At 35.6% G+C, this 23,989-nt stretch overlaps 2 protein-coding genes across 6 annotated transcripts in view; one reads left to right on the forward strand and one right to left on the reverse strand.

Moving 5' to 3' along the window:
- Positions 1 to 5,540, forward strand: part of RARB (retinoic acid receptor beta) — a 769,998-nt gene extending 764,458 nt beyond the window's left edge. For all 4 annotated transcript variants that reach the window (XM_034955988.2, XM_034955989.3, XM_003826156.7 and 1 more), the window contains 3 exons: positions 1,116 to 1,320; positions 2,134 to 2,292; positions 4,030 to 5,540. In XM_034955988.2, coding sequence (XP_034811879.1) covers positions 1,116 to 1,320; positions 2,134 to 2,292; positions 4,030 to 4,226 — 561 coding nt within the window. In that variant the 3' untranslated portion in view covers positions 4,227 to 5,540. The remainder of the gene's footprint in view (positions 1 to 1,115; positions 1,321 to 2,133; positions 2,293 to 4,029) is intronic.
- Positions 5,541 to 5,591: 51 nt separating this feature from the next.
- The window catches only part of TOP2B (DNA topoisomerase II beta), a 66,798-nt gene continuing 48,400 nt past the window's right edge, over positions 5,592 to 23,989 (reverse strand). For both annotated transcript variants that reach the window (XM_034955987.3, XM_034955986.3), the window contains exons 26-36: positions 23,027 to 23,182; positions 22,801 to 22,884; positions 20,119 to 20,313; positions 17,167 to 17,311; positions 16,782 to 16,943; positions 14,765 to 14,969; positions 13,637 to 13,716; positions 12,356 to 12,466; positions 8,695 to 8,820; positions 7,044 to 7,138; positions 5,592 to 6,085 (exon numbers count right to left, since the gene is read on the reverse strand). In XM_034955987.3, the coding sequence (XP_034811878.1) occupies positions 5,915 to 6,085; positions 7,044 to 7,138; positions 8,695 to 8,820; positions 12,356 to 12,466; positions 13,637 to 13,716; positions 14,765 to 14,969; positions 16,782 to 16,943; positions 17,167 to 17,311; positions 20,119 to 20,313; positions 22,801 to 22,884; positions 23,027 to 23,182 (1,530 nt within the window). In that variant the 3' untranslated portion in view covers positions 5,592 to 5,914. The remainder of the gene's footprint in view (positions 6,086 to 7,043; positions 7,139 to 8,694; positions 8,821 to 12,355; positions 12,467 to 13,636; positions 13,717 to 14,764; positions 14,970 to 16,781; positions 16,944 to 17,166; positions 17,312 to 20,118; positions 20,314 to 22,800; positions 22,885 to 23,026; positions 23,183 to 23,989) is intronic.

The following is a 23,989-nucleotide window of genomic DNA, read 5'->3' on the forward strand; positions in this document are numbered from 1 at the left end:
GCAGCTCTGAAACTTTTTCAGAGGGAAAAGTCAAGTATGGAAACCTGGTCAGCAGAGACCCTTTATTGTCGGTGCAGAAATGTGGTTCTGGGTGGGGAAGTGCTCTGCAACGCACGGAGCTCCTTACCAGCATTTAGGCTTAATAGGGCAGTGGAAACATGAACCAGGATTGAGTATCTACAGAAGCAAGGCATTTTTAGTTTGTTTTGCTCTGAGTGAGGCCTAGAGGCACAGGGCAGTGAGCAAGAGTCTCCTTAGTAGCTAGCGCCCCAGGGGGCCAACAGGGTTATGTGTCAAGCATACACTGGGTGGGACTGGGAGACTCTGGCAGAGTGACTCAGGCTTTTTGCCTGTAGAAATCCTGCCTACACTTTAGGGTTCGGTTGAAATGCCACCTCTTTATGGATCTGCCCTTGATTTCCTCTTGGCTATTTCTGAGCTTTCCTTTTTCTGAACTCCCTAGTACCTTGCTGGTTTCACTCATGTCCCTTGTATTACAGCTGCCTGTGTAACCATGTGATCAGAGGCATCATGGGAGAGAGAGCCTAACTTGGGTTTGAGTCAGATTCAGTTACATGTTAACTATGTGACATTGGGCACATCACCTAACCTTTCTGAGCCTTAAGTCCTTCATTTGTAAAATAAGAATAATATTCACTTTACCAAGCTGTTGGAAAGATTGAATGTAGGGTATGTACAAAACTTGATATATACTATGCATTTAATAAATTGTCATTTATTGCAGACTGTAAGCTCTTAAAAAATAGAATCTTATTCATCTTTTTTTTTTTATCTCCAGCACCTGGCACAGTGCCTGGGACATAATTAGGCACTCAGTAAATGTTTATTTGAGTCAAGTAATGAATTACTTTTAAAAAGATATTTCTCAAAATTTCTTGTGTCCTGTTTAGTGTTTCCTAAAAAACTTTAGCCCCTGGGTTTTGACTTCTGTAGTCTCTTAATGAAAGAGCTAAAGACGACATACAACATGTGAAAGGGGGACAGACTGCCCCAAGAGCTCCTTGGAAATCTTCATGTTATTTCCTGCTTACATCTGATTGATGATTTCAGGACAGGATGGCTTAGAACATCCATCAACTTTTTTTTCCTTCCAGATTCTTAGAATTTGCACCAGGTATACCCCAGAACAAGACACCATGACTTTCTCAGACGGCCTTACCCTAAATCGAACTCAGATGCACAATGCTGGATTTGGTCCTCTGACTGACCTTGTGTTCACCTTTGCCAACCAGCTCCTGCCTTTGGAAATGGATGACACAGAAACAGGCCTTCTCAGTGCCATCTGCTTAATCTGTGGAGGTACCAACTATGTAGAAAAGCCTCATGAAATTCCATGAAGAACAGTTTATACTTGTAATTTGTGAAAAATTCCTCATTTCCCTTTTTGGAGTTGTTTTACATGGGAAAACATGTGAATAAAGCCAGGCATACATGCCTGGTTTCATTGTATTTTTCCATGTTGTTACAAATTAACTAATGGTATTTGGGATCCTTCTGCTCAGAAAGAAATCCCAAAAAGCTATTACTCCAATTGCCACAGATTTTTTTTCTTAAAGGCAGGATCACACTATTATAAAATGAATTGTCTGGGGACATTTGAATGATGACAAGGGACTTGTATGTGCTGTTTGTTATCTAGTGGGTAGGCATACAAGTATTTGGCTGGGCCCTCCCACCAACCCTTGCAGGACTGGGATAAAATTTAGCTTTCTTCTTTGTAGTGACCCCTACTGGCCTATAGGAGGCTGAATCGTAAGTGGTTAAAAAGTAATGGTTTTAATTAAGGAGCAGATTTATTTTATGCTAAAATAACCATCCTGCTCAAGATTTGTTTTAATTCAGTTCGGTAGTGACACCTTCTGGTCAAAGGAGGTAATTCTTTCCCTGGGACAAAAGCAACCAGGCATCAAAATGTTTATACTACCAAGGGGGGGGCGGTTTTTTTTGTTTTTCAAGTATCACTGCTTAAAGCAACTGCATAAGTCTGCAAATTTGTGTATGTAATTGAATTACCAAATTAATGAACTCATAACAGTAGGAATAAGGAAACAAGGAAGAGGGGAAAAGGGCATAAATCCTGATTTTGTTTAATACTTTATTCCTGGTATCCAGACCGCCAGGACCTTGAGGAACCGACAAAAGTAGATAAGCTACAGGAACCATTGCTGGAAGCACTAAAAATTTATATCAGAAAAAGACGACCCAGCAAGCCTCACATGTTTCCAAAGATCTTAATGAAAATCACAGATCTCCGTAGCATCAGTGCTAAAGGTAGGTCTTCGTGCTCTCAGTACTGTAGTCACACAGTGGACTTGAGGGCCTTACCAGGTTGTGTCACTTTATTCAATTCAGGATGTTTAATGGCTGCTTTTAAAGTCTTGGAACTCATTTCTCACTGAAATCAAAAGGAAATACTATCCCTCCCCCCTCTAAAAAAACAAACAAACAAACACCTCAAATCTTACCCTATTCAATTATCTTAACGATTGAGAGCTTTAAAATTCATGACTGATTAGAAAAACATTGTTTTCAAGAGAATGTACTAAAACAGGCTAATTCTCTAGGTTCATACATTTAATTCCAGCTTTCTACACATCTCTGGTTTATGTTACCTTGACTCCAGTTTTTCTTGAATATCTAAACCTTTGTTAAGTTTCTCTCAATCACTTTAGCCATTGCTCTTTTGTATATAGGCAGATTTTCTTCTGCACACTTCTAAGCAAAGGAATTCTTGCCTAAGAGGTATATTCTTTGCCTAGTGATTTTCTGTTTATGTAGCAACTCAAGCAATTAATAGAGGTGCCTAGATCCATATCACAGTTGAGTGTTTAACAGTAAGGTTTTTCTATGTAGAGAGACAACTCAGCAGCTATCCCTGGTACCAAATGGGCTATTGTCATTCTCCTTTCCCCATCAGACTACTTACTCTGTCTCTGAAGATGTTTGCTAGCCAAGGAATAAACTCTGTATTTCAGAAAGTGCTTAAAAGCACAGGGAACTTGTTTGACAAGCAGTCTTAACTCGAGCTCCTTCTAAGAGGTCTCCTAGATGAGCATTCTGAATTCATCCTTGCATGGAATTAAGAGTAGAAGTAAATAGCAGATACCAGTGTGGTTGTGAATACGGTATCTTTGATTTTTAAAAATGAGGCTGTTTAACATAATACTATCATTCTGTATAGATCACTAGACTAGTGATATCTAATAGAATTTACTGCAATTACAGAAATAATCTGTACTGTCCAGTTCAGTAGCCACCAGACACAAGAGGTTCTCGAGCACTTGAAGTGTGGCTTATGCAACTGAGGCACCGTTTTTCTCATTTTATTTAACAAATTTAAATTTAGCTACCTAGTGGGTATTGTACTGGACAGAGTGCTGCTAAATCTAGTTGTCAATAGTCACTGCACATTGTGAACTCCTCTGTTTGTGGGTAACTGCCATCAACCTGTCTTTTTCAAGATACACTTCTTTCATCAGGAACTTCTCTTTGTAAATTGTTATTTCCTGAAACTAAGACATCATATTTAAACGTCACCATATCTCAGCTGCTTTTCCACAAAGTAAAAATGTTTTAATGGTGTAAAATAAGGATAGCCTCTGGGAGGCATTGTTTGCATAATTTTCTGTTATCAAAAGGAGCAATTGTATCCGTTATTGCTTGCATAAAAGATGAATGAAGTTCTAGCAGATCATAAAAAGACCCTCTCTATCAACATACTATGAGTCTGAGCTGGTTGAGAACCCAATCTAACTTTGCAATAAACTAACAAACATGATTTTTGGTGGATGCAGTTCCCATTCCAAATACATTTATCTTTGTATTTATGAGTGTGATAGTAATCGAAGATCTTTTTCAGCAAAAAGCCACCTGATATCTACATTTCATAATTCCTAAGCAAGAATCTTAGGAAACACCTCTGTTAAAATATATGAAAATTGGTCCCTGGTTATCTGTCATAGCTTAACTCCTTATCTTAACCATATTTCCATTATCTCTTTTGAAAAGGTGCAGAGCGTGTAATTACCTTGAAAATGGAAATTCCTGGATCAATGCCACCTCTCATTCAAGAAATGCTGGAGAATTCTGAAGGACATGAACCCTTGACCCCAAGTTCAAGTGGGAACACAGCAGAGCACAGTCCTAGCATCTCACCCAGCTCAGTGGAAAACAGTGGGGTCAGTCAGTCACCACTCGTGCAATAAGACATTTTCTAGCTACTTCAAACATTCCCCAGTACCTTCAGTTCCAGGATTTAAAATGCAAGAAAAAACATTTTTACTGCTGCTTAGTTTTTGGACTGAAAATATATTAAAACTCAAGAAGGACCAAGAAGTTTTCATATGTATCAATATATATACTCCTCACTGTGTAACTTACCTAGAAATACAAACTTTTCCAATTCTAAAAAATCAGCCATTTCATGCAACCAGAAACTAGTTAAAAGCTTCTATTTTCCTCTTTGAACACTCAAGATTGCATGGCAAAGACCCAGTCAAAATGATTTACCCCTGGTTAAGTTTCTGAAGACTTTGTACATACAGAAGTATGGCTCTGTTCTTTCTATACTGTATGTTTGGTGCTTTCCTTTTGTCTTGCATACTCAAAATAACCATGACACCAAGGTTATGAAATAGACTACTGTACACGTCTACCTAGGTTCAAAAAGATAACTGTCTTGCTTTCATGGAATAGTCAAGACATCAAGGTAAGGAAACAGGACTATTGTACAGTATGACAAGATAAGGCTGAAGATATTCTACTTTAGTTAGTATGGAAGCTTGTCTTTGCTCTTTCTGATGCTCTCAAACTGCATCTTTTATTTCATGTTGCCCAGTAAAAGTATACAAATTCCCTGCACTAGCAGAAGAGAATTCTGTATCAGTGTAACTGCCAGTTCAGTTAATCAAATGTCATTTGTTCAATTGTTAATGTCACTTTAAATTAAAAGTGGTTTATTACTTGTTTAATGACATAACTACACAGTTTAAAAAAAAATTTTTTTTTACAGTAATGATAGCCTCCAAGGCAGAAACACTTTTCAGTGTTAAAAGTTTTTGTTTACCTGTTCACAAGCCATTAGGGAAATTTCATGGGATAATTAATTAGCAGGCTGGTCTACCACCTGGACCATGTAACTCTAGTGTCCTTCCTGATTCATGCCTGATATTGGGATTTTTTTTTTTTTTCCAGCCTTCTTGATGCCAAGGGGCTAATTAATATTAACAACTCCCAAAGACACAGGCATAGAATCTGCCTCCTTTGACCTTGTTCAATCACTATGAAGCAGAGTGAAAGCTGTGGTAGAGTGGTTAACAGACACAAGTGTCAGTTTCTTAGTTCTCATTTAAGCACTAGTGGAATTTTTTTTTTTGATATATTAGCAAGTCTGTGATGTACTTTCACTGGCTCTGTTTGTACATTGAGATTGTTTGTTTAACAATGCTTTCTATGTTCATATACTGTTTACCTTTTTCCATGGAGTCTCCTGGCAAAGAATAAAATATATTTATTTTAAAGGTGTGTGGGAGCTTTTACTACACCTTTATCTTCAGTAAAGAGACAGAGAACACAGTTCCATTTTTAATGTTTAAATTTCATTTCAAAAAGCAGGTCTGTAGTTTGTAACCATGACAATTAAAATCTGTGCTAATGCACGGCAGTCTATAACAATTCTACAAGCCAATCAGACAGTACGTGACATTTCAATGAGTAAAAAAGAGCATAAAACTGTATGTGTAAGAACAAAATGTTAAAAGGCCTACCACGATAATAAAAAACTGTCAATTACATCATCACATTAAAATAAGCCAGATGTACAAAAGTCTGAGACAGAGAAGACAAAAGGACAACACAAGATATTTGTTGAAAAATGTTTGTGCTCTTTGGGCACTTAATTAAACATTGCAAAATCAACATCATCATCTTCTTCATCAGACTCTGCAAAATATTTTACTTCTTTCCTAGCCCGACCGGTTCGTGGCAGAGAAGGTGGCTCAGTAGGGAAGTCTGAGGGGAAGATGTCCACATCTGAATCCTGATCAAAAGATGTCTTCTTCGGTTTCTAGATATTTTTTTTCAATAGATTTAAAAGTTATGAAAGGAAGTAAAGACTAGTATTAAGAACTCTCACTCCTTAAACTTCGCTTTTGTTTAGGAAGTATTACAAATAATGGTGCTTTTAAAATTAGAATCATAATGCTAACCTAAGTGTAAGACCAGTTATCTTATTTTTTGGAGGAAAAAGATTACATACAGTAATTCACCACCTTGGTGGTTTCATATTTACCAAGTTCTAGCCTGAAAAATGTAACACCTTTATTTCTGAAATTATATATTACCCAAAAAGTATGCACAATGCCCAGATTAGTAAAAATTCAAGCTGTCCTACTGGTAAGTACATATCAAGAATTCATGGGAGGAAAGAAGACTCCTGCACCGTGTGTAGTATGTGTGCACTGTAAGTGTTTAAAAAAATGCAAAGCATCACCGAGGTAGACCTGAGACATAGAAGATGACTGAATGGAAGAGGTCAATGTGGAAATCAACATAAAAAGGGATGGGGGGAGCTGATGTCATTCATTTACCTAAAAGAAATAGTGTACTTCTGGAAAAGGGTCAGACTAATTGGAAAAATCAGCCACAGTCAAATGAATTCAATTAAAAAAAAAATCAAATTAGCCCTGGTCAAATAAATCCAAGTTAAAAGGCAACAGTCTTTAGTCTGAAAAATAATATTTTAGTCTGAAAGAGTCTAATATTTAGGTAGCATAACACTACTACAGTTCAGTGGATGAAATGGAAGGTTCTAAGTAGGTTAATTTATAGCACAGTTATTTAGGAAATAGTCCTGATTATATAAATTTATACTTGAATAATTTCTTAACCAAATACAAGCCCCATACTGATACGAGATGCTAGGTGGAAAGCTGTTCCAGGACTGTAGTAATAAGCAAACTAAGTCACTTACAGATCTTTTTTTTAAAAGCCATGCACTAATATGCAATGATGTTCCCGGTTACCTTGCTTGTTGTTTTGGATGTTTTCCTGCCAGGGTTATAATCGCCTTCATTTTCAGAGCCAGATGCTTTCCTTTTCTTTGCCCCTCGGCCTTTACCTTAAAATGATACAAAAGGTTTTTTCTTCCGTGGTTAAGTGCAATATAAAAAGATAAATGCCACAACATTGTAGTTTATTTCTTTGGCATGCCCAATCAGTGGAGCATTGCAGTCCTGATCTCTTACTATGAGTGATTATAAACAATTTGGCAGTAGCATTTCAATTCTGGAGTTGACATGACCAAAGACTTTTTGACAAATACATTTAAACTAGTGGGAAAGTCCCAAAGACAAATTTTAATGATGAATCCCTTCATACATAAAACATTTGTATTTGCTATTTGGTCCTTGAGCCTGAAAAGGAAATATCTTGGAAGAGTACTTCTTAAATTACATGGGATTTAAATTTTTTTTTTCATTTCTAATTTGTCATGGGCCAATACTTTTAAAAATACCATAGAACACAAATTACTAAAAAATGTAATCACATGCTGTTTTAGTAACACATTATTATAAAGGTCTAAATGTTTACTCAGTTTTACTTATCAAAGACTAGTAACAACCAATTGCATATCCCACATTAAGTGGCACCATATGAGAACCACCAGTATTAACTATAAAATGTCAAATACATATTCCTTCTCAGACCTAGACTCAGCACATGCAGCATTTTTTTCACCTACCTAACCTCTTATTCTCATCATTGGAGGTGGAAGGAGAAAAGGTAATATTTAAGTAGGGGCCAGATGTTCTCCATCCCACAATGATGCCAATGAAATAAAACAACTAAATAGCAATTTTATATCTTTAAAATCCCTTGACAGCTAGACTGGACAAGTACGAAGATAGACTTAAATAATCTTGGGATGTCATATTTGATCAAATGAATCAGGGAAATAGCATTTTTGAATTTATAAAGGCTTTCAATCCTGCATATCTTGAGTACTACTTTCCCAGTCACTATGATTCTTTTCCACCCTATTATCCCCATTTCCCTGTAGGTCTACAGCTCCTTATCCCAACCACTCCTTAAAGAAATATAAGAAACACACTGAGGAAGATATCCTTCAGTTGAATAAAAGAGCAGCTACCCTCACAGCATATCATGTCTTACAAACATATTTTACAAAACATCTTCAAGGGCTTTCCAGATTCTGGAGATAAAGAGGGGATGCCACGGAGAACTGGTGCTGTTCCTTGTGTGGCCCTGAATACAGTTATTTCTTAGGTGAGAAAAAAAGTTCTAGCTTAAGAGTCCTGGATCTAGCCCATTACTGTAAGTGTCACAGTTAGTTAGTGTGGAGTGCTGATCTGACTTTTTAATAACAACTTTCAGTGAGTTGGCTGCAGGGGAGAATTTGGACCATTCTTAGGGATTCTTATTTAACCTCTTTGAGCCTCAATTTTTTAATTTGTAAAACAAAGTGACTGAACTAAATTGCTATGCCTCCTTTGGACTATATTCAGCACTGATTCCTAGACACACTGCTTACTGAGGAGTAAAGCAATTTAAAACAAAATAGATATCTAGCCTCTCTAAATTCAATGAGGTAGAAAAAATTCAATCTTTTCCACACAGTATATGTTTAAAGGGTTATAAGAAGATAATCCTCACCTTTTGGTGTTGTAGTCTTCTTTGGAATGCCAAATTCTGAATCCGAGTCAGAGTTTACACCCTCTACTACTTTCTTCTGTTTTGGGGCTCTCTTGGGCTTAGGGACTGTATCTGAAGACGGTTTTCCTAGTAAGCAAATTTCCATTTCACAGGTCAATATACTTACCAACAAACCAAACTGAAGAGAGTCCTGTATAAATGGAATTTCTTATAGCTGATTAGAAACTGAGTTGCCTGGCTGGGCGTGGTGGCTCACACCTGTAATGCCAGCACTCTGGGAGGCCAAGGCGGGGTGGATCACCTGAGGTCAGCAGTTCAAGACCAGCCTGGCCAATATGGTAAAACCCCATCTCTACTAAAAAAAATTAGCCAGGTGTGGTGGCAGATGCCTGTAATCCCAGCTACTTGGGAGGCTGAGGCAGGAGAATCGCTTGAACCCGGGAGGTCGCAGTGAGCTGAGATTGCGCCACTGCACTCCAGTTGAGCAACAAGAACAAAACTCTATCTTCAAAAAAAAAAATTGAGTCGCCTTAAATAATGAAATGGTTTGTCTCTGCTTGGCAGCAATGTAAAGGCAAACAATTTCTCATAGATGACAAAATGCTTTTTATTTAATTATGTATAATTTGCCCTTAGGTAATACAATTAAGACATTTTAAGGAAGAGCCATTAAAATAAATTAAGCAGTAACTTTTAAATACAGAATAGTCATGACAAAAGAGTAGCATATTTGATAAATTAATTATAACCCAGATATAACCACAGATTAAGTCCTAACTTTTAGAATGTTTTAGAGAAAAAAAATATATGGGATCCTCAAATACAATGAATAGAAACCAACTCACTTCCATTCAAAAGCTGAAATCCAGACTTGGCATTTTTATGTGGAAAGAAATATAAAATCCTAGATAAGTAGACAATAGATACCAGGCCTTTGCTTTCTGGAATTTTGAAAAATAGACCTTGTTTTACAGCTTTATCTGCAGTTCTATGTGAAAACTGATAAATAAGGCCAGTTGCAGTGGCTTACACCTGTAATCCCAGAACTTTGGGAGGCCAAGGCAGGCGGATCACTGGAGGTCAGGAGTTCGAGACCAGCCTGCCCAACATGGTGAAACCCCATCTCTACTAAAAATACAAAAAGTTAGCCCAGTGAGGTGGCGTGTGCCTGTAGTCGCAGCTACTTGGGAGGATGAGGCAGAGGAATCGCTTGAACCCAGGCAAGGGAGGTTGCCGTGAGCCAAGATCATGCTACTCCACTCTAGCCTTGGTGACAGAGCAAGACTCTGTCTCAAAAAAAAAAAAAGAAAAAAGAAAAAAGAAAAAAACTGATAAATCACTTTTTGTAATTAAGAAAACCTAATTTGGAAGAAAATATATTAACTGTAGACTTTGTTTAAAAAAAAAAAAAAAACCTACACTGATTCTATGGAAAATGTATTCCAGTCGCAATTTGAGACACTACAAATAAGGCCCCTCATTAGCCAAGAGCAGGAGGAGCCCTAAGAAAGTGGCACCCAGATTGTGTGGCTTTTCCCACCTGAGTCTTCATGACTATATCTACCACAAGAACCACAGGGCAGCTCCTAGCAGGGAGTATAAACTTAGCCAGGTGTTCTAGGAACCACTTTTTTTCCTTGGCTTGGAGTTACATGGCACTTTCAATTCTACCAGGCAAACAGGTCAGATATCTGAGTACTTATAGCTGCCTTTCTGCTGTAAACTATTGGAACTACAGAATTTAACTTGTGTAACATATGCAATTTGGAGTTAACACAGACAATCCCACAGAGGGATATGATGCATCCTCTTCTTGAAATGATATTTTATTGGAATTATATTTTGTAAGGGAGGCTAAAGGAAAGCTGAGGACTTGCTGGGGTCCCTGAAATCACACCACACAGGCAGTCTACCTATTCAACTTAGACAAGGCCAGTTCAGCTACTGAAGAAGGAAGCAAGTAGAATAGGTACCATGATATTCTAGCTTTTTAGTCATGCTAAACTCATTAGGTTAAATATGGGTGAACAGTTTGATGAAGGAAACGGGGTATGTTTCAGGAAGTAATACGGCTCCCAAGTTTTCAGGGTGTTTATAAGATGTGCATATGAAGATTATTTTTTAAAGGTGCTTTTTGATTGTTCTGTTGTTGTTATTTGAGATGGAGTCTCACTCTACCGTCCAGGCTGGAGTGCAGTGGTGCCATCTCAGCTCACTGCAACCTCTGCCTCCCAAGTTCAAGCGATTCTTGTGCCTCAGCTTCCTGAGTAGCTGGGACTACAGGCATGCACACGCCACCACACCAGGCTAATTTTTGTATTTTTAGTAGAGATGGGGTTTTGCCATGTTGGCCAGGCTGGTCTTAAACTCCTGACCTCAAGTGATCTGCCTGCCTCGACCTCCCAGAGTTCTGGGATTACAGGTGTGAGCCACTGCGCCCAGCCTGATTGTTTTTTTAAAAAAGAGAAATTATAGGGTCCATCTCAATGTGGGTTCCCCAGATTTGGGCCAATCTGCCTAATCCTAGAGTAAGGATTCAAGTATAAGTATTTATTTGAGAGATAAAGGAAGGGGAGACAAAAATGAGACAATGAAGAGAAGGCAGCCAGTAATAGGTAAGTTACCAAGCCAATCATCACTCTAGGAGCTTAATTCCATAAGAAATTTTTGAGTGCCAGTGTGAAACACACATCCCACAGTTGGCTCACATGAGAGGCAAGGACACTGAGATATTTATAGACCAACTTTCCTCAATCTGCTAGTTAAAGGCAGCTGGGAGCAGGGGAGTGTTAATATTCCAGCACAGTGGCAAAGAGGAAGTCCTCAGGCAAAGAAAGGCAGATATTGCCCAATATGCACTAAGTGGTAAGCGACATGGGTAGATCACCCAGTGTGTTGGCTACAGAGATTCTTGTAAATAACCAATTTCTCAATATGGTTCTACTGCATTCAGAATAAGCAGGACTTTTCAAAATTGTTGTTCTGCTACATTCAATACATGTGTCTGTAATGATGTTGTCTGTTGTGAATTTTTAAAATCCTTGAGGGAACAATCCATATTATTTACTTGCTGTCTTAAATAGCACACATCTCAATTAGATTTGTGGGGTTTTTTTTAAGTGTCATCCTTCAAACACAAAGCACAAATACTGACCTCTTTCAAAAAGACCAAGGTACATATATCTTGGTACTAGTAAGAGATTCATTAATCAACTCAAAGTGTTTTGTGGCCAATCTAAGGCTGTGAAAAAGAGAGAAGCTGCATGACTCACATAGAAAAAGAGGACCTCAACTGAGCTGACCAATCCCTCCACGTAAGGAGTTGAGTCATGATCAACATAGATAACAGAAGCAAGCTACTAGCAAGACAAAATTTTAATCTCCATTACAACCTAACCACAAGGGAGCTTTTCTAGAAAGCTATCTTTAGATAGTAATGCATGGGATTATTTTATAATTACAACAGCTTTAAAATTAAGTCTTACAGAAATTTTATTAACGCCCTCAGATGGCTAGAAAACGAGAGGTTCTCCTTATAAGCACTTATACTTCTTAATTGTTTTATGATAAAAAAATGCAAATAGTTTCAAATTAAATTACATTTCCTTTTACATTAACTATCTCTATCCAATGCTTAACTCAATCAAATATAAGTACATACCCTTTTTAGCAGCTACCGTTTTACTTGGAACTTTATCTGTCTGTTTCAGACCAAATGATGGTGAAAAAACAGAAGCAGAATCTTCTTCATTACTGTCAAATTTAGCTGAATCTAAAAAGTGCAAAGCCTTCTTTTAGTAAAGAGATGTTATAAAGATCTCAGTAAATTTTGACTCTTTTAACTGATGACTTCCCTTTAGCTAGACAATTGATCTTATGTTACTATTTTGTGACCAAATAATCCACAATATACAAACAGCTAAAAATAAAATATATCAGTTATACACCAAAAATGTTAACTATGTGGTGAAATAACACAGAAGTGCATAAAGTAGTAAAAATTAAAAGTCCCAAATGCTAAATATTTAAAACATAACTGACCAATTCAAAAATACATGCTGCCAATTTATTTTAAAATGAGATATGAAAATGTCCCACTGTATTATTTTAGTACCTACACAAATAATACTATTAACCATTTCAGGAATATCAGTAATAATGTTTAAATCTAAAAGAATAGTAAGTATTCCTATTTTTAAATAAATTTTTGAAGACTAATTTAAAAGGCAGACAGGCTTACCTTCAGTTTACTTTTGCACTCAAATTAGTGTAATGCGTTCTTCCCTAACACCATAGCACAAACTTTTAAAATAGCTACTTGGATGTAAATAAATATGTTTACACAACTCTTTTGACACACTGTCAAAAATGAGTACCTATACATATAGAACATGTACCAAATATGTCTAAATGTATAGATGTGTGTATTAAAAAATGATAGCGAATCAATTAAGTGATCTTAAAAATTCCATACACAAAAAAAATACGAAACAAGAAGTATATACACTGATTAAATTTGTTCTTATGACGGTTTTAATCTCGCAGGTAACAACCAATCTGCAATCACACTGGTGCCCTTACAGATTTAGAAAACTGTCGTATATACATTAACATTGCCATGAAAATCAAATTTCAAGCTTTCAAAATTTCATTATTTCTTTTCTCTCATTAAAACACTACACATACACTCACACCCATAAACACAGATAAGCATTTGCCTGTCCACCTAAATGCTTCCATAATGCCTATTTTGACCAATTAGTTAGGAATCACCTCAGAAAAAGTAAAGAAGCCTTATTATCTTGAGCAAAATATAAAAAGGAAGTTTCCTACTCATTAAAAATTCTGAAGTTAAATCATGACCTAACGATTTATTTACTGTTTTCTCTCCACCACTAAAAGCAATAATACAATAACCAATGAAAAGACTAAATGAACATACCATCTTCTGACTTCTGAGAATATGAAGGAAATGAGAAGAGATTTCCAAAATCCTGACTTTTTTTGTCATGCAAAGATTTTCTATTAGAAAGAAAATAAACACCACAGAGGATACAATTTAAATATCTGATTTCAATCCTGATAAATTATATATAATATTTACTGCAGGATTATAATCACAGAACACAACTTTAGTTTTCATTTCTTTCTCTTTCTCTGTTAAAGACAGGGTAATAAAACTCTTTCTCTCTTATGTGTAAAAGTGTGCACACATACCCATGATCCATGTGCACATACTACGTATGCACACAGACACCATACAAATCAATTATTTAATATAAAAAAGAGTGGAAACTAAGCAATGGTTTAAAGTTATTCAAAATACTTTGAATACTTAACCAAATTCTTAAACCAAATTCTACAGTTGACAGAAATAACCATTCCAGAATTTAAGATCAGCAAACTATGGACAAAATCCCAAGGAAAAAGACAGAATCCCCATCACACCAGGCAACAATCCTATTTCTAATTCAAGACTACAGGTGGGCAATTATTTCAGGATCTGGTGAAGGCCAATTGTAATAGGTGAGAAAATACTTTTAAAAAAACATCTAAAATAGTTCACAAACCTCAAATCCCAGATGTATTCACGCTCACCAAAAGCAAGAAAAATCTATCAAGGCCAAATTTAGGGAAGAAACAAACCTCCCAATTCTAAGGACTTAGTAACTTTTCTCAAAACTAGGGGTTGTCCAACTATATCCCATGGACCTGCTGCCTATTTTTGTAAACAATATTTTACTGGAACATGGCTACACTGATTTATTTACATATCATTTATGGCTGCTTTTTTACTAGAATGGCAGCATTAAGTAGTTGTGATAGAAACAATATGGCCCACGAAGCCTAAAACATTTACTATTGAGCCCTTTATGGAAAAAGTTTGCCAATCCTTCCTTTAAACTACAGCAACTGTGATGGGAACAGCTGCAATATTAACAAGATTGATTCCTTCATGAAGAAGAACTTGCCTAGAATGATAACAATTTCTTAGAAGAGCTCACTATAATATCTTTGGCAAATGTTTACAACAACTAACTATACCACATCACTAAATAGCATTACTTACTCTGGAGTGGCTTTTGATTTGCCTGGTGAAAATGTATATTCATCTTTATCTAACCCATCTGAAGGAACAAATTCATCTTCCCCATCATTTGTTATGGGAGATGCTTTAACTTTCAATTCCTCTAAATCATTATTGTCATCATCATCATCATCAGCATCATCATCCTCTTCTTCTGAGAAATCAAATGTGTATTTAGGTCTTTCGGCTAGGAAGAAAAATAAAAATGAATGTTAAACTCAAATCCTAGCTTTGTATACATGAATTATTATTACTGATAAAGCATTTGAAGTATATTCCAACCATCTCTAAAAATACCATAAGAAATAAAAGCAAGCATTTACAGAATAAAAGCCAACAACTTTGGCCTTAGTTATTTGGTAGTGTTAATGTCTGTCTTACACTTTCCAGGAGGCTACCACATAATACTGTGCATGTTAGGAGAGCATAAACTAATGTACTTATTGATATACTTAATAATTAATCAAAAACACTGAGGAAAGTAGTCAATATGACCTTGTATCATACAGCCATTACACAAATGACAACAAATACAATGTTTCCCATATTTGCAATCACAAACAACAAATTTTACAGTTATTTTAAAAGTGCTAAACTTTCTTGTTTTTTTGACACAGAGTCTTGTTCTGCTGCCTGGGCAGGAAATGCAGTGGTATGATCATAGCTCACTGCAGCCTCAAACTCCTGGGCTCAAGCAATCCTCACCCCTCAGCCTGCTGAGTAGCTGGGACTACAGGTGTGCCACCATTCCTGGCTGATTTTTTTTAAAAAATTGTTTTAGACACAGGGTCTTGCCATGTTACCCAGGCTGGTCTTGAACTCCTGACCTCAAGTGATCCTCCCTCCTCAGCCTCCCAAAGTGCTGAGATTACAGGCGTGAGCCACAGTACCGACACCTAAACTTTCTCTTAACTTTTTGGATAAAAACTTCTATCTTCTCTTCAGAGTTAGTTTTACTATGAAATAACAAAGACAGTAATTTTTTAGATGAATGAGAAAAGACAGGAGACATAAAGACCTCAATATATTCACAAAACAATAATACAATGCATAAAAAGATACCAATTATCGTGAAAGGCATATTGCCATAAAGCAAGTATGTTTGATTATAATTTCTAGCATGTATTATGGAATAAAATTTTTAAATTACTTGGATGTTAATTTTGCACTTCACTTTTGATGTATGTAAATACAGTTTTAAAGCATTTAATGTAATAAACCATTTTCATATAACTTAAATTACTCGTATTAAAGATTCACCTATATTATGCTACCTATGTACACTAGGGAAAGAAATTCAATCACTTGGTGATTACAGAACCAAAGAATTTAAGGTCTGATATATAATTAAAAATGTACTTGCCAGAGGTAAACACCCACAATGTTGTATCCTTCATTTTAATAAATTAGGACAAATTTTCAAATAACGAAATTTCAGAAGAATGTACAAAATAGAGAACTCACTAGATGTTAATAACTTCAACACTTCTCCTTAATGAAAATTCAGAAAGGATCAAATTATATTCTTATAAGTACTATATTATTATAACAGCAAAATGGGATTCTGCAGTTCACCCGTACAACTATCATTATCTAAAAGAGAGCTATGTACTCAGACTTTTAAAGCGGGAGGAAATTTTTCATGATATAAGGGGTAGAAAACCAAACAAAAACAAAACCACAAAGCACTTCTAATATTAATAGATCTATCATTGCTGGTATTGTGGCAAGGTATATTTTTTCCCAAACATCTTAAAACTGTGGAAGGAATATAAACCAAACTTTATAATAAAAATCAGGAAAGAAACATGATTCACTTTAGAGAAATTTATGTCCAACTTTGCTAGAAAGACCGTTCTATAAGGCAATTTTTTCCTTCTTCCTAACTTTAACTTCTGAAATACTAATGGCTTAGTACTTAAACAACACTGATAATACTAACAATACCAACGTATAGGTTAAACTATAATATACAGTAATATTAAATGTGTTACAATACCTGCTGCTCTCCTAAGCAAAGAATCTCTTGGAATAACCACAGGTTCTGTTTCTTCCAAATCACTTTCTGACTTGGATTCATCATCTGACCAAGGATTCCGTTTCTTCACTTTCTTTGCACTAGGTTTACCAGATGATGTAGGTGTTTTTCTCACTCTGGTACCTAAAGCAAAAGAATAGCAATAAGGTATGTATCCATATTTATAGAAATGTCATTAGTAAAAATAAAATTGTTATAATGAAAAGTTCATTACAAAATAAACGTTTATGAAAATTGAAGGCATTATTTCAACTACCAGAAAAAGAGCACAATCAAAAGAATCTAGTAATACTCTATACAAATATTTTTTCTCTCACACACATGCAAAACTATAATCATTTCTCACCAGGCTCCTTCTTCTCCCTTTTGGGTTTGGGGCCTTTATTTATAGGAACTGATGGAGTCAATGCCTCTTCTCCTGCACCTTCTACTGGCGCTCCACTGAATTCTTCATCAAATTCCACTTTTACTGCTGCAGTATCAAGATCACCCTACATAATAAAAAGAAAATCAAGCCACGAGTAAAAATAAAAACATCACATATTTTAGAGATAGTTTCAATCAACAGATAGCTCCTTCAAATCAGGTACATTTAAAAACAGTGATTCTGATGAGGTCCTAACAGCTGACTTTGATCAGACCATGTTTTACTTCACTTATCTATAGTAAATAATATTGCATATAACTCTTAATTTTCCAGTACATTCAGTGAAATGACAGCTACTTAGAAGCAACCATAAAAAATAAGAAGGCAGCTTTTGATTATCAGAGGGATTTCCAGACCACTAGCTAAAAGGTACCTGCAAAATAAGTTCCTATAGCTCAGGCAGGCCTTTATATACTATTAAAAAATCCTGTAACCCCAGCTACTCAGGAGGCTGAGGCAGGAGAATTGCTTGAATCTGAGAGGCAGAGATTGCGGTGAGCCTCTGGCCTGGGAAACAAAAGCGAAACTCTGTCTCAAAAAAAAAAAAAAATCTTCAAATTATTGAAGGAAAATAAGTAACATGTGTCTTGCACTGCTAGGCACTGTAAGGTAGACCCCAACCCTAAGACCATGGGGTAAAAAAACAAAAACAAAAAACACAGAGGCACACAACAAGGATGAGTCATTACAATACAAATAACAAATATAGAGGCTGGTACAGCCATGGCCCAAGGGGAGAAGTGAGAAACTCTGCTCAAGGCAGGGTCAAAAAAGTCTCCATGGAGAAGTACCTTTTCTGACTGAGTTCTAAAGGAATCACATAGGTTTGCCAGGTGGGAATTAAGGAGGGAAGGGCATCCCGGGCAGAAGGCACAAAGCCATCTAACAGGAATTAAATGTTTAAAGAATTAGGTTTTTAAATGTAATAGTCTGCTAGAACTCAAGGAAAAGTGAGAACAAAGTAGCCAGGAGGAGAAACACACAGAGGCATACAGGTGCTAACACTGTATACCAAGAATTTGTGCATAGTCAGTGGGGAGTCACTGAAGATTTTTAAGCGTAACAATCAGACTGACTTTTTAGAATTTTCATTCTAGTAGTAAAATATAGAACTTAAAGGAATGAAGTAGAAAAGGGGAGAAATCATGATTAAATGACTAGAAACTGAGAGAGTTAAGAGGACCACTTTAAAGTATCTCAGAGAAAACACAAAATTCTAAGGCAATGTCAAATGGGGACCAAGATAAGGGGGTGGATTTTGGAATTACTTAGTAGGTAGTCAATAGGACTTAGTTACTGATTAAATGACAAAACTCCCAGGTTTTTGGCTTATATCATTGATGGCTGATAGTGTCATTAACTGGGAGAAGGCAAAGAACAGATTTTGAAATCAGGATAATGAGTCCGGTTTCAGACATGCTGAGTTTGATGGGCTTCAAGCATTCAAGTGGCTATGAGCTTGGCACTCCTGAAAGCATTATAGCTTAGGAACACAGATTTAGGGGCCATCAGTATGAATGGAATAAGCTCTGGGCATAGATAAGGTTACTTGAGGGGACCATATAAGGTAGAGAAAAGAATGCTGAGAAATGAATCTGACAAATGCCAACTGAAAAGAAACCATCTTCCGAGGGAGACAGGCAAGAGTATCTGGGTAAATGAACCTGTGTGCCGTGGGGAGCCAAGTAAGAGGAAAGTAGTAGAGACCTGAGTTTATCAGAACAGAAGAGAAAGGCTACTCTGGTGTCAAAATGCACCTACGCTTCAAATATTAGCTCTGCACAGAGAACTCTCCAATCTCTAACTCTAGCTCTTTAGGCTCATTTTCCAAGCTCTAGTAAGAATGAGGCTATATTCCCACCTACTTGTTGGACACATCTAAACGTATACTTTCTGGATTGTAAAAATCAACCTGTCCAAAAACATTAGCCTCTCTAAGACCAACATGCACCCTGTTTCCTCAGCTCTGAACATTTTTTCTGATGTTTCCTTCTTCCGGCTAACTCTGGTCAATCCTGCTTGAGGTTAGGTCAACGCCATTTTTTTTTTTTTAATCCTCAATAGCACCTATCAGTGCCAATGACACAGGATGTGCTTAGTAGTTTAAGGACAAACACAAGTAAATAGTAAAAGATGACAGAGTACTTTGTAAGCCAAACAGACCCTTTCCCACTCTAAGTCTTCTCTAATGGATTATGATGTAGCACTAAAGTTTATACTTTAAAGTTGATATACTTATGGTTGGGTTTTTGAAGGTTTTTGTTTTGTTTTGTTTTGGCTTCCAAGATTTTTATTTTTATTTATTTATTTTTTTTTGAGATGGAGTCTCACTCTTGTCAACCAGGCTGGAGTGCAGTGGCACAATCTCGGCTCACTGCAAGCTCCGCCTCCCGGGTTCGCACCATTCTCCTGCCTCAGCCTCCCAAGTAGCTGTGATACAGGCGCCCACCACCACACCCAGCTAATTTTTTGTATTTTTTAGTAGAGACGGGGTTTCACCATGTTTGCCAGGATGGTCTTGACCTCCTGACCTCGTGATCCGCCCGCCTCAGCCTCCCAAAGTGCTGGGATTACAGGCGTGAGCCACCGTGCCCGGCCGGCTTCCAAGATTTTAACTTAGAAGGCAGCTGAGTGGAGTGTTTCTATTTCTCATTTTAAAAGCTGAATTAAGTAGCTCTTTACAATATGTGATCCTTTACCAATATGTTTTCCTTCTATAGATCAACTGCTGTCATAGAAGGATTTCCTATTACCATTGAAATATATTTTGAATAAAGCAAAGCATGATTTAAACACGCATTAAAATTTTTTAAATTATACATATATTTCATTATAGAAATGAGTCTATCAATGACAAGAGGTATGTCATACCTTCTTCTTCTTCAGCAACTTTTTGCTGGCATCTGCCTTCATAGCTGTAATTTCAGGAATTATTCTTCTGCCATAAGGTGAGGGCATTGTCTCTTCCAACTGGAGTTTCTTCACCTTAGGTTTGCCAACTTTACCTTTAATTGCTTTTCCAGACATTCCAGCCAGAACATCTTCTCGTTCTTGAGATTCCACTTTCTAAAGTATAATCATAAGGCAGAAGGAACATAAACAACTTCTTAGAAAAGATAGTCACTACTTCATAAAATACTGAAACAAATGTTATTCACTTAGTAAAGAATAAAGCTTTCCTTTTAACTTATCTAATTCAAGATTAAATAATGGAAAAAAAATAAAGAATTCTAAATCAGAAGACCTGGATTGTAATCCCAATTCATCTAACTAGTTTCCCATTTGTAATACGAGGGGGCAATAGTGACTAAATGACCTAAGAAGTCTCTGCCAATTCTTGGATCCCGTGATATATTATGGAATCAAGACCTCTGATAACCTAGTATCATCAAAATCCTAGCAAATCATATACAAAGGCAGTTCTGCTAATAAGTATGAAGCTATTTTTTTCTATTGCTTTAGTCGTAATAGAAAATATGAAAAAAAACCTCCTAAATGTAAATTAAAGTCAGAAAGTATGAGAAGTTAAAAGTGCCAATATAGTTAGATTGAACTTAGGCAGGTCTATGTAATGATAAATTAGGATATAATCATGATTAATATCCTAGATTTTGCATTTACCAGAATTATTCCTTAAAATAAGCTTTGAAAGGCACAAGGAAAAAATGACATTTCTTTAGAGATTTTTTTAAAAGATCTTTGTAGCACAACAGTTTAATAGAAATTACCCAAGCTTTGAAATCAGATAGTTCTGGATTTCAACTGCACTTCCACTTACTAGTTATGTATCCTCAGGAAATAACAGAGGCCAGTTGCAGTGGCTCACACCTGTAATCCCAGCACTTCGTGAGGCTGAGGTAGGTGGATCACTTGAGCCCAGGAGTTTGACACCAGCCTAGGCAACATAACAAAACCTCATCTCTACACAAAAATACAAAACTTAGCCAGATGTGGTGGCACACATGTCCCAGCTACTCAGGAGACTAAGGCAGGAGGACTGCTTGAGCCCAAGTGGTTGAGGCTGCAATGAGCCATGATTGTGCCACTGCACTCCAGCCTGGGTGACAGAGCAAGACCCGGTCTCAAAAAAAAAAAAAAAAAAAAAGCCAGATAATTTATAGAGCATCCATCATGTGCTAGGCATTTAAAAAATCCTGTGATCCCCATTTTATAGATGAGGAAAGTGGGTGTCTGAGAAGATGAGTAATTCTATAATGACATAATTCCTAAGAAAGTGACTTAACCTCTCCAAGCTTCAGGATCCTTATCTGTATAATACAGGTTAATGATAACCTCATTCATTTGAAGTTGTGGTGAGGGTCACTCTAAGCATTACATAGAAGGCTGTGCCAGTGTACAATAGATATTCAATTAATGTTATCATTAGACTTTAAATGATACAGAGAGACATGAAATTTAAGTCTAAATCTTTTTAAATGTTAAAAATAAATACATCCAGAATTTAAATAAGTTGTTTGGACCTATTTCATTAATTGTCAAATAATAAAATAAGATGATAAATTAAAAGTGAAAGAGTATTTTTTGCTAGGGTTGTTTTGAATGACGACTTTTCAATAGTGAGGAAATGTACAGGCATAACCACAAAAGTTTCCTGTGTTTCACTATATTAGTGACCAAATTTAAAGCAATATCAGGATATCAATAATATTAGGAATAATTTTTCTTTTAATATATGATGGCTTCATTTTTAATGAATAATTTTTAAATAAATTATAACTCAGCAGGAAACAATGTGCAAAAAAACTAATTAATGAACAATATACGGAAAGCACAAAAAAAGGAAGACTCACATTGCAGCACTTGAAAGATCGTTGAGGGAGCCTAGAAAAATAGCACTAAAAAATTCTAAATTCTTTTAGGCAGCTAATTTACCACACTTGTTCTTAAGAGTTCTAATTCTGACTTAGACCACTGAAGTAAAAGTAGAGCATGTAGACAATAAATCAACAAAGCAACTTTTAAAAAAAAAAGTAATATGAGTAATAAATGGTATTTTACATTTTGCTACTCAAAAATCAGGTATTCATAATGCTACCATTAATTCCAATATTTTAATTGGGCAATTTTAGAAAAGGTGTGCTTTTTATATCTCTACATTTTTTTATTTTTTAAATTAGAATTCTACTTGGAAAAAACTATAACAATCAAATATTGAAATGTCTGTTATAAATGTAGAGACTATCATTCTACTCCTAAAATCAAAGTACTTACATTCAATTATACACACATATTAGCCTTACCTCTTTCCAGGAAAACATTAAACTGAATCAATTATTTAATCTAAAAATCAGTTAAAAATTTTTAACTAATTGAAAGCAGATTTAATTTATTCTAAATTTCAATTTCATAGCATTTAAATTCCTCCATACAAGAAGTTATTTATAACTTCACATAACTAGAAGCTTAAGCCTAACTCAACTTATAAACATATTAACCTTCACAGAGTTAAAACTTTAAGATCACTTAAAAGAATTTCATTCTTGTTCATAAACATTACTTTTCCAAATAAATTTTAATAGAGACTTAACCTACATCCAGTTCTTCAACAAATGCCGCTAAATCCTCTTTCCAAAGATCTGAAGGAGATTTTCTTTTAAGATCATTGACCTCTCGCCCCTATAATAAAAAAGTACAGTTTAAACATTCAATAGTTTTAAAACATATGAAGGATAAATCAAAATACTTATTTTTGGAAAAAGAAAAAGATACAGATAACACTGAAATAGTTTCAAACTATTTAACCCACAAAAGTTCATACTTTTGCATCTCTCTGTTTAATCAGTTCTTCAACTTTTTCTTTAGTAAGAGACCACAGAGACATATTTAAAATATAATTAAAATCTGGGCCTGAAGGAGTTCCTGAGTCAGAGGAACTATCATCATGCTGGTTTTGTGTTTCATCCTCTTCTGCTGCCTGTAAAAAATAACAAACTGTATATTAAAGTCTTGTATAGTATCAAATTAATGTTGAATTTTATTGAATAATTAGTTTAAAATTCTACAAGTGCTACACTATAAATGCTACATCTTCAGGATGGTGGGGTTATTTTGGATTACCTATAAAAATATATTTCCTTATAAAAAGTTTAAAATTTTCTAAAGACGCACAATAAGATCTTCAGAAGGAATGGTATACACTATCCCTATTTATCCAGGAATCTGATGAAAAATTAACTGATTTCCTCAGGTACTAAGTAACAAAATGAGAGGATACCACATTTTAAAGTTAATAGAGTAGAATTAATGTTTTATCACTGCATCTTGTCAGATTTTTATACTGGTGAGTGAATGAACAATCTGAAATACAAAATAAATACCAGTTATGAAAACTATTTTACAGTTGTAATAAATATGTTAAGGTACATTCACTCACTGAGGGTGAATTCTTAATAAAAACTTCTCTAAAGCCAGAATATTCATGTCAGGACTCAGAGAAAGTCCACTTAAGAATTTAAGAGTTGGTGAGTTAGAGTAAGAATTTCGTCAGGGTTTTGCTGAAATTTTATTCATCAGGCCCTTGTCTATAGAAACAGCTGCAACAAAAAAATTATTTTGTGCTAATATTAAATTTCAAAATACAATGAATTTAATAAAAGTTATTTTAGGTGATATCACCTTTAAATTTTTTAAAATAACAATAGCCATTAAATAAAATTTTATCTAAGTTGTTTAATTTAAAATGACTGAGTTAACCATGACACTCCATAAAGCAAAAAGTTTA

Source organism: Pan paniscus, chromosome 2 (genome assembly GCF_029289425.2).
Source record: "Pan paniscus chromosome 2, NHGRI_mPanPan1-v2.0_pri, whole genome shotgun sequence".
NCBI classification, from domain to species: domain Eukaryota; kingdom Metazoa; phylum Chordata; class Mammalia; order Primates; family Hominidae; genus Pan; species Pan paniscus.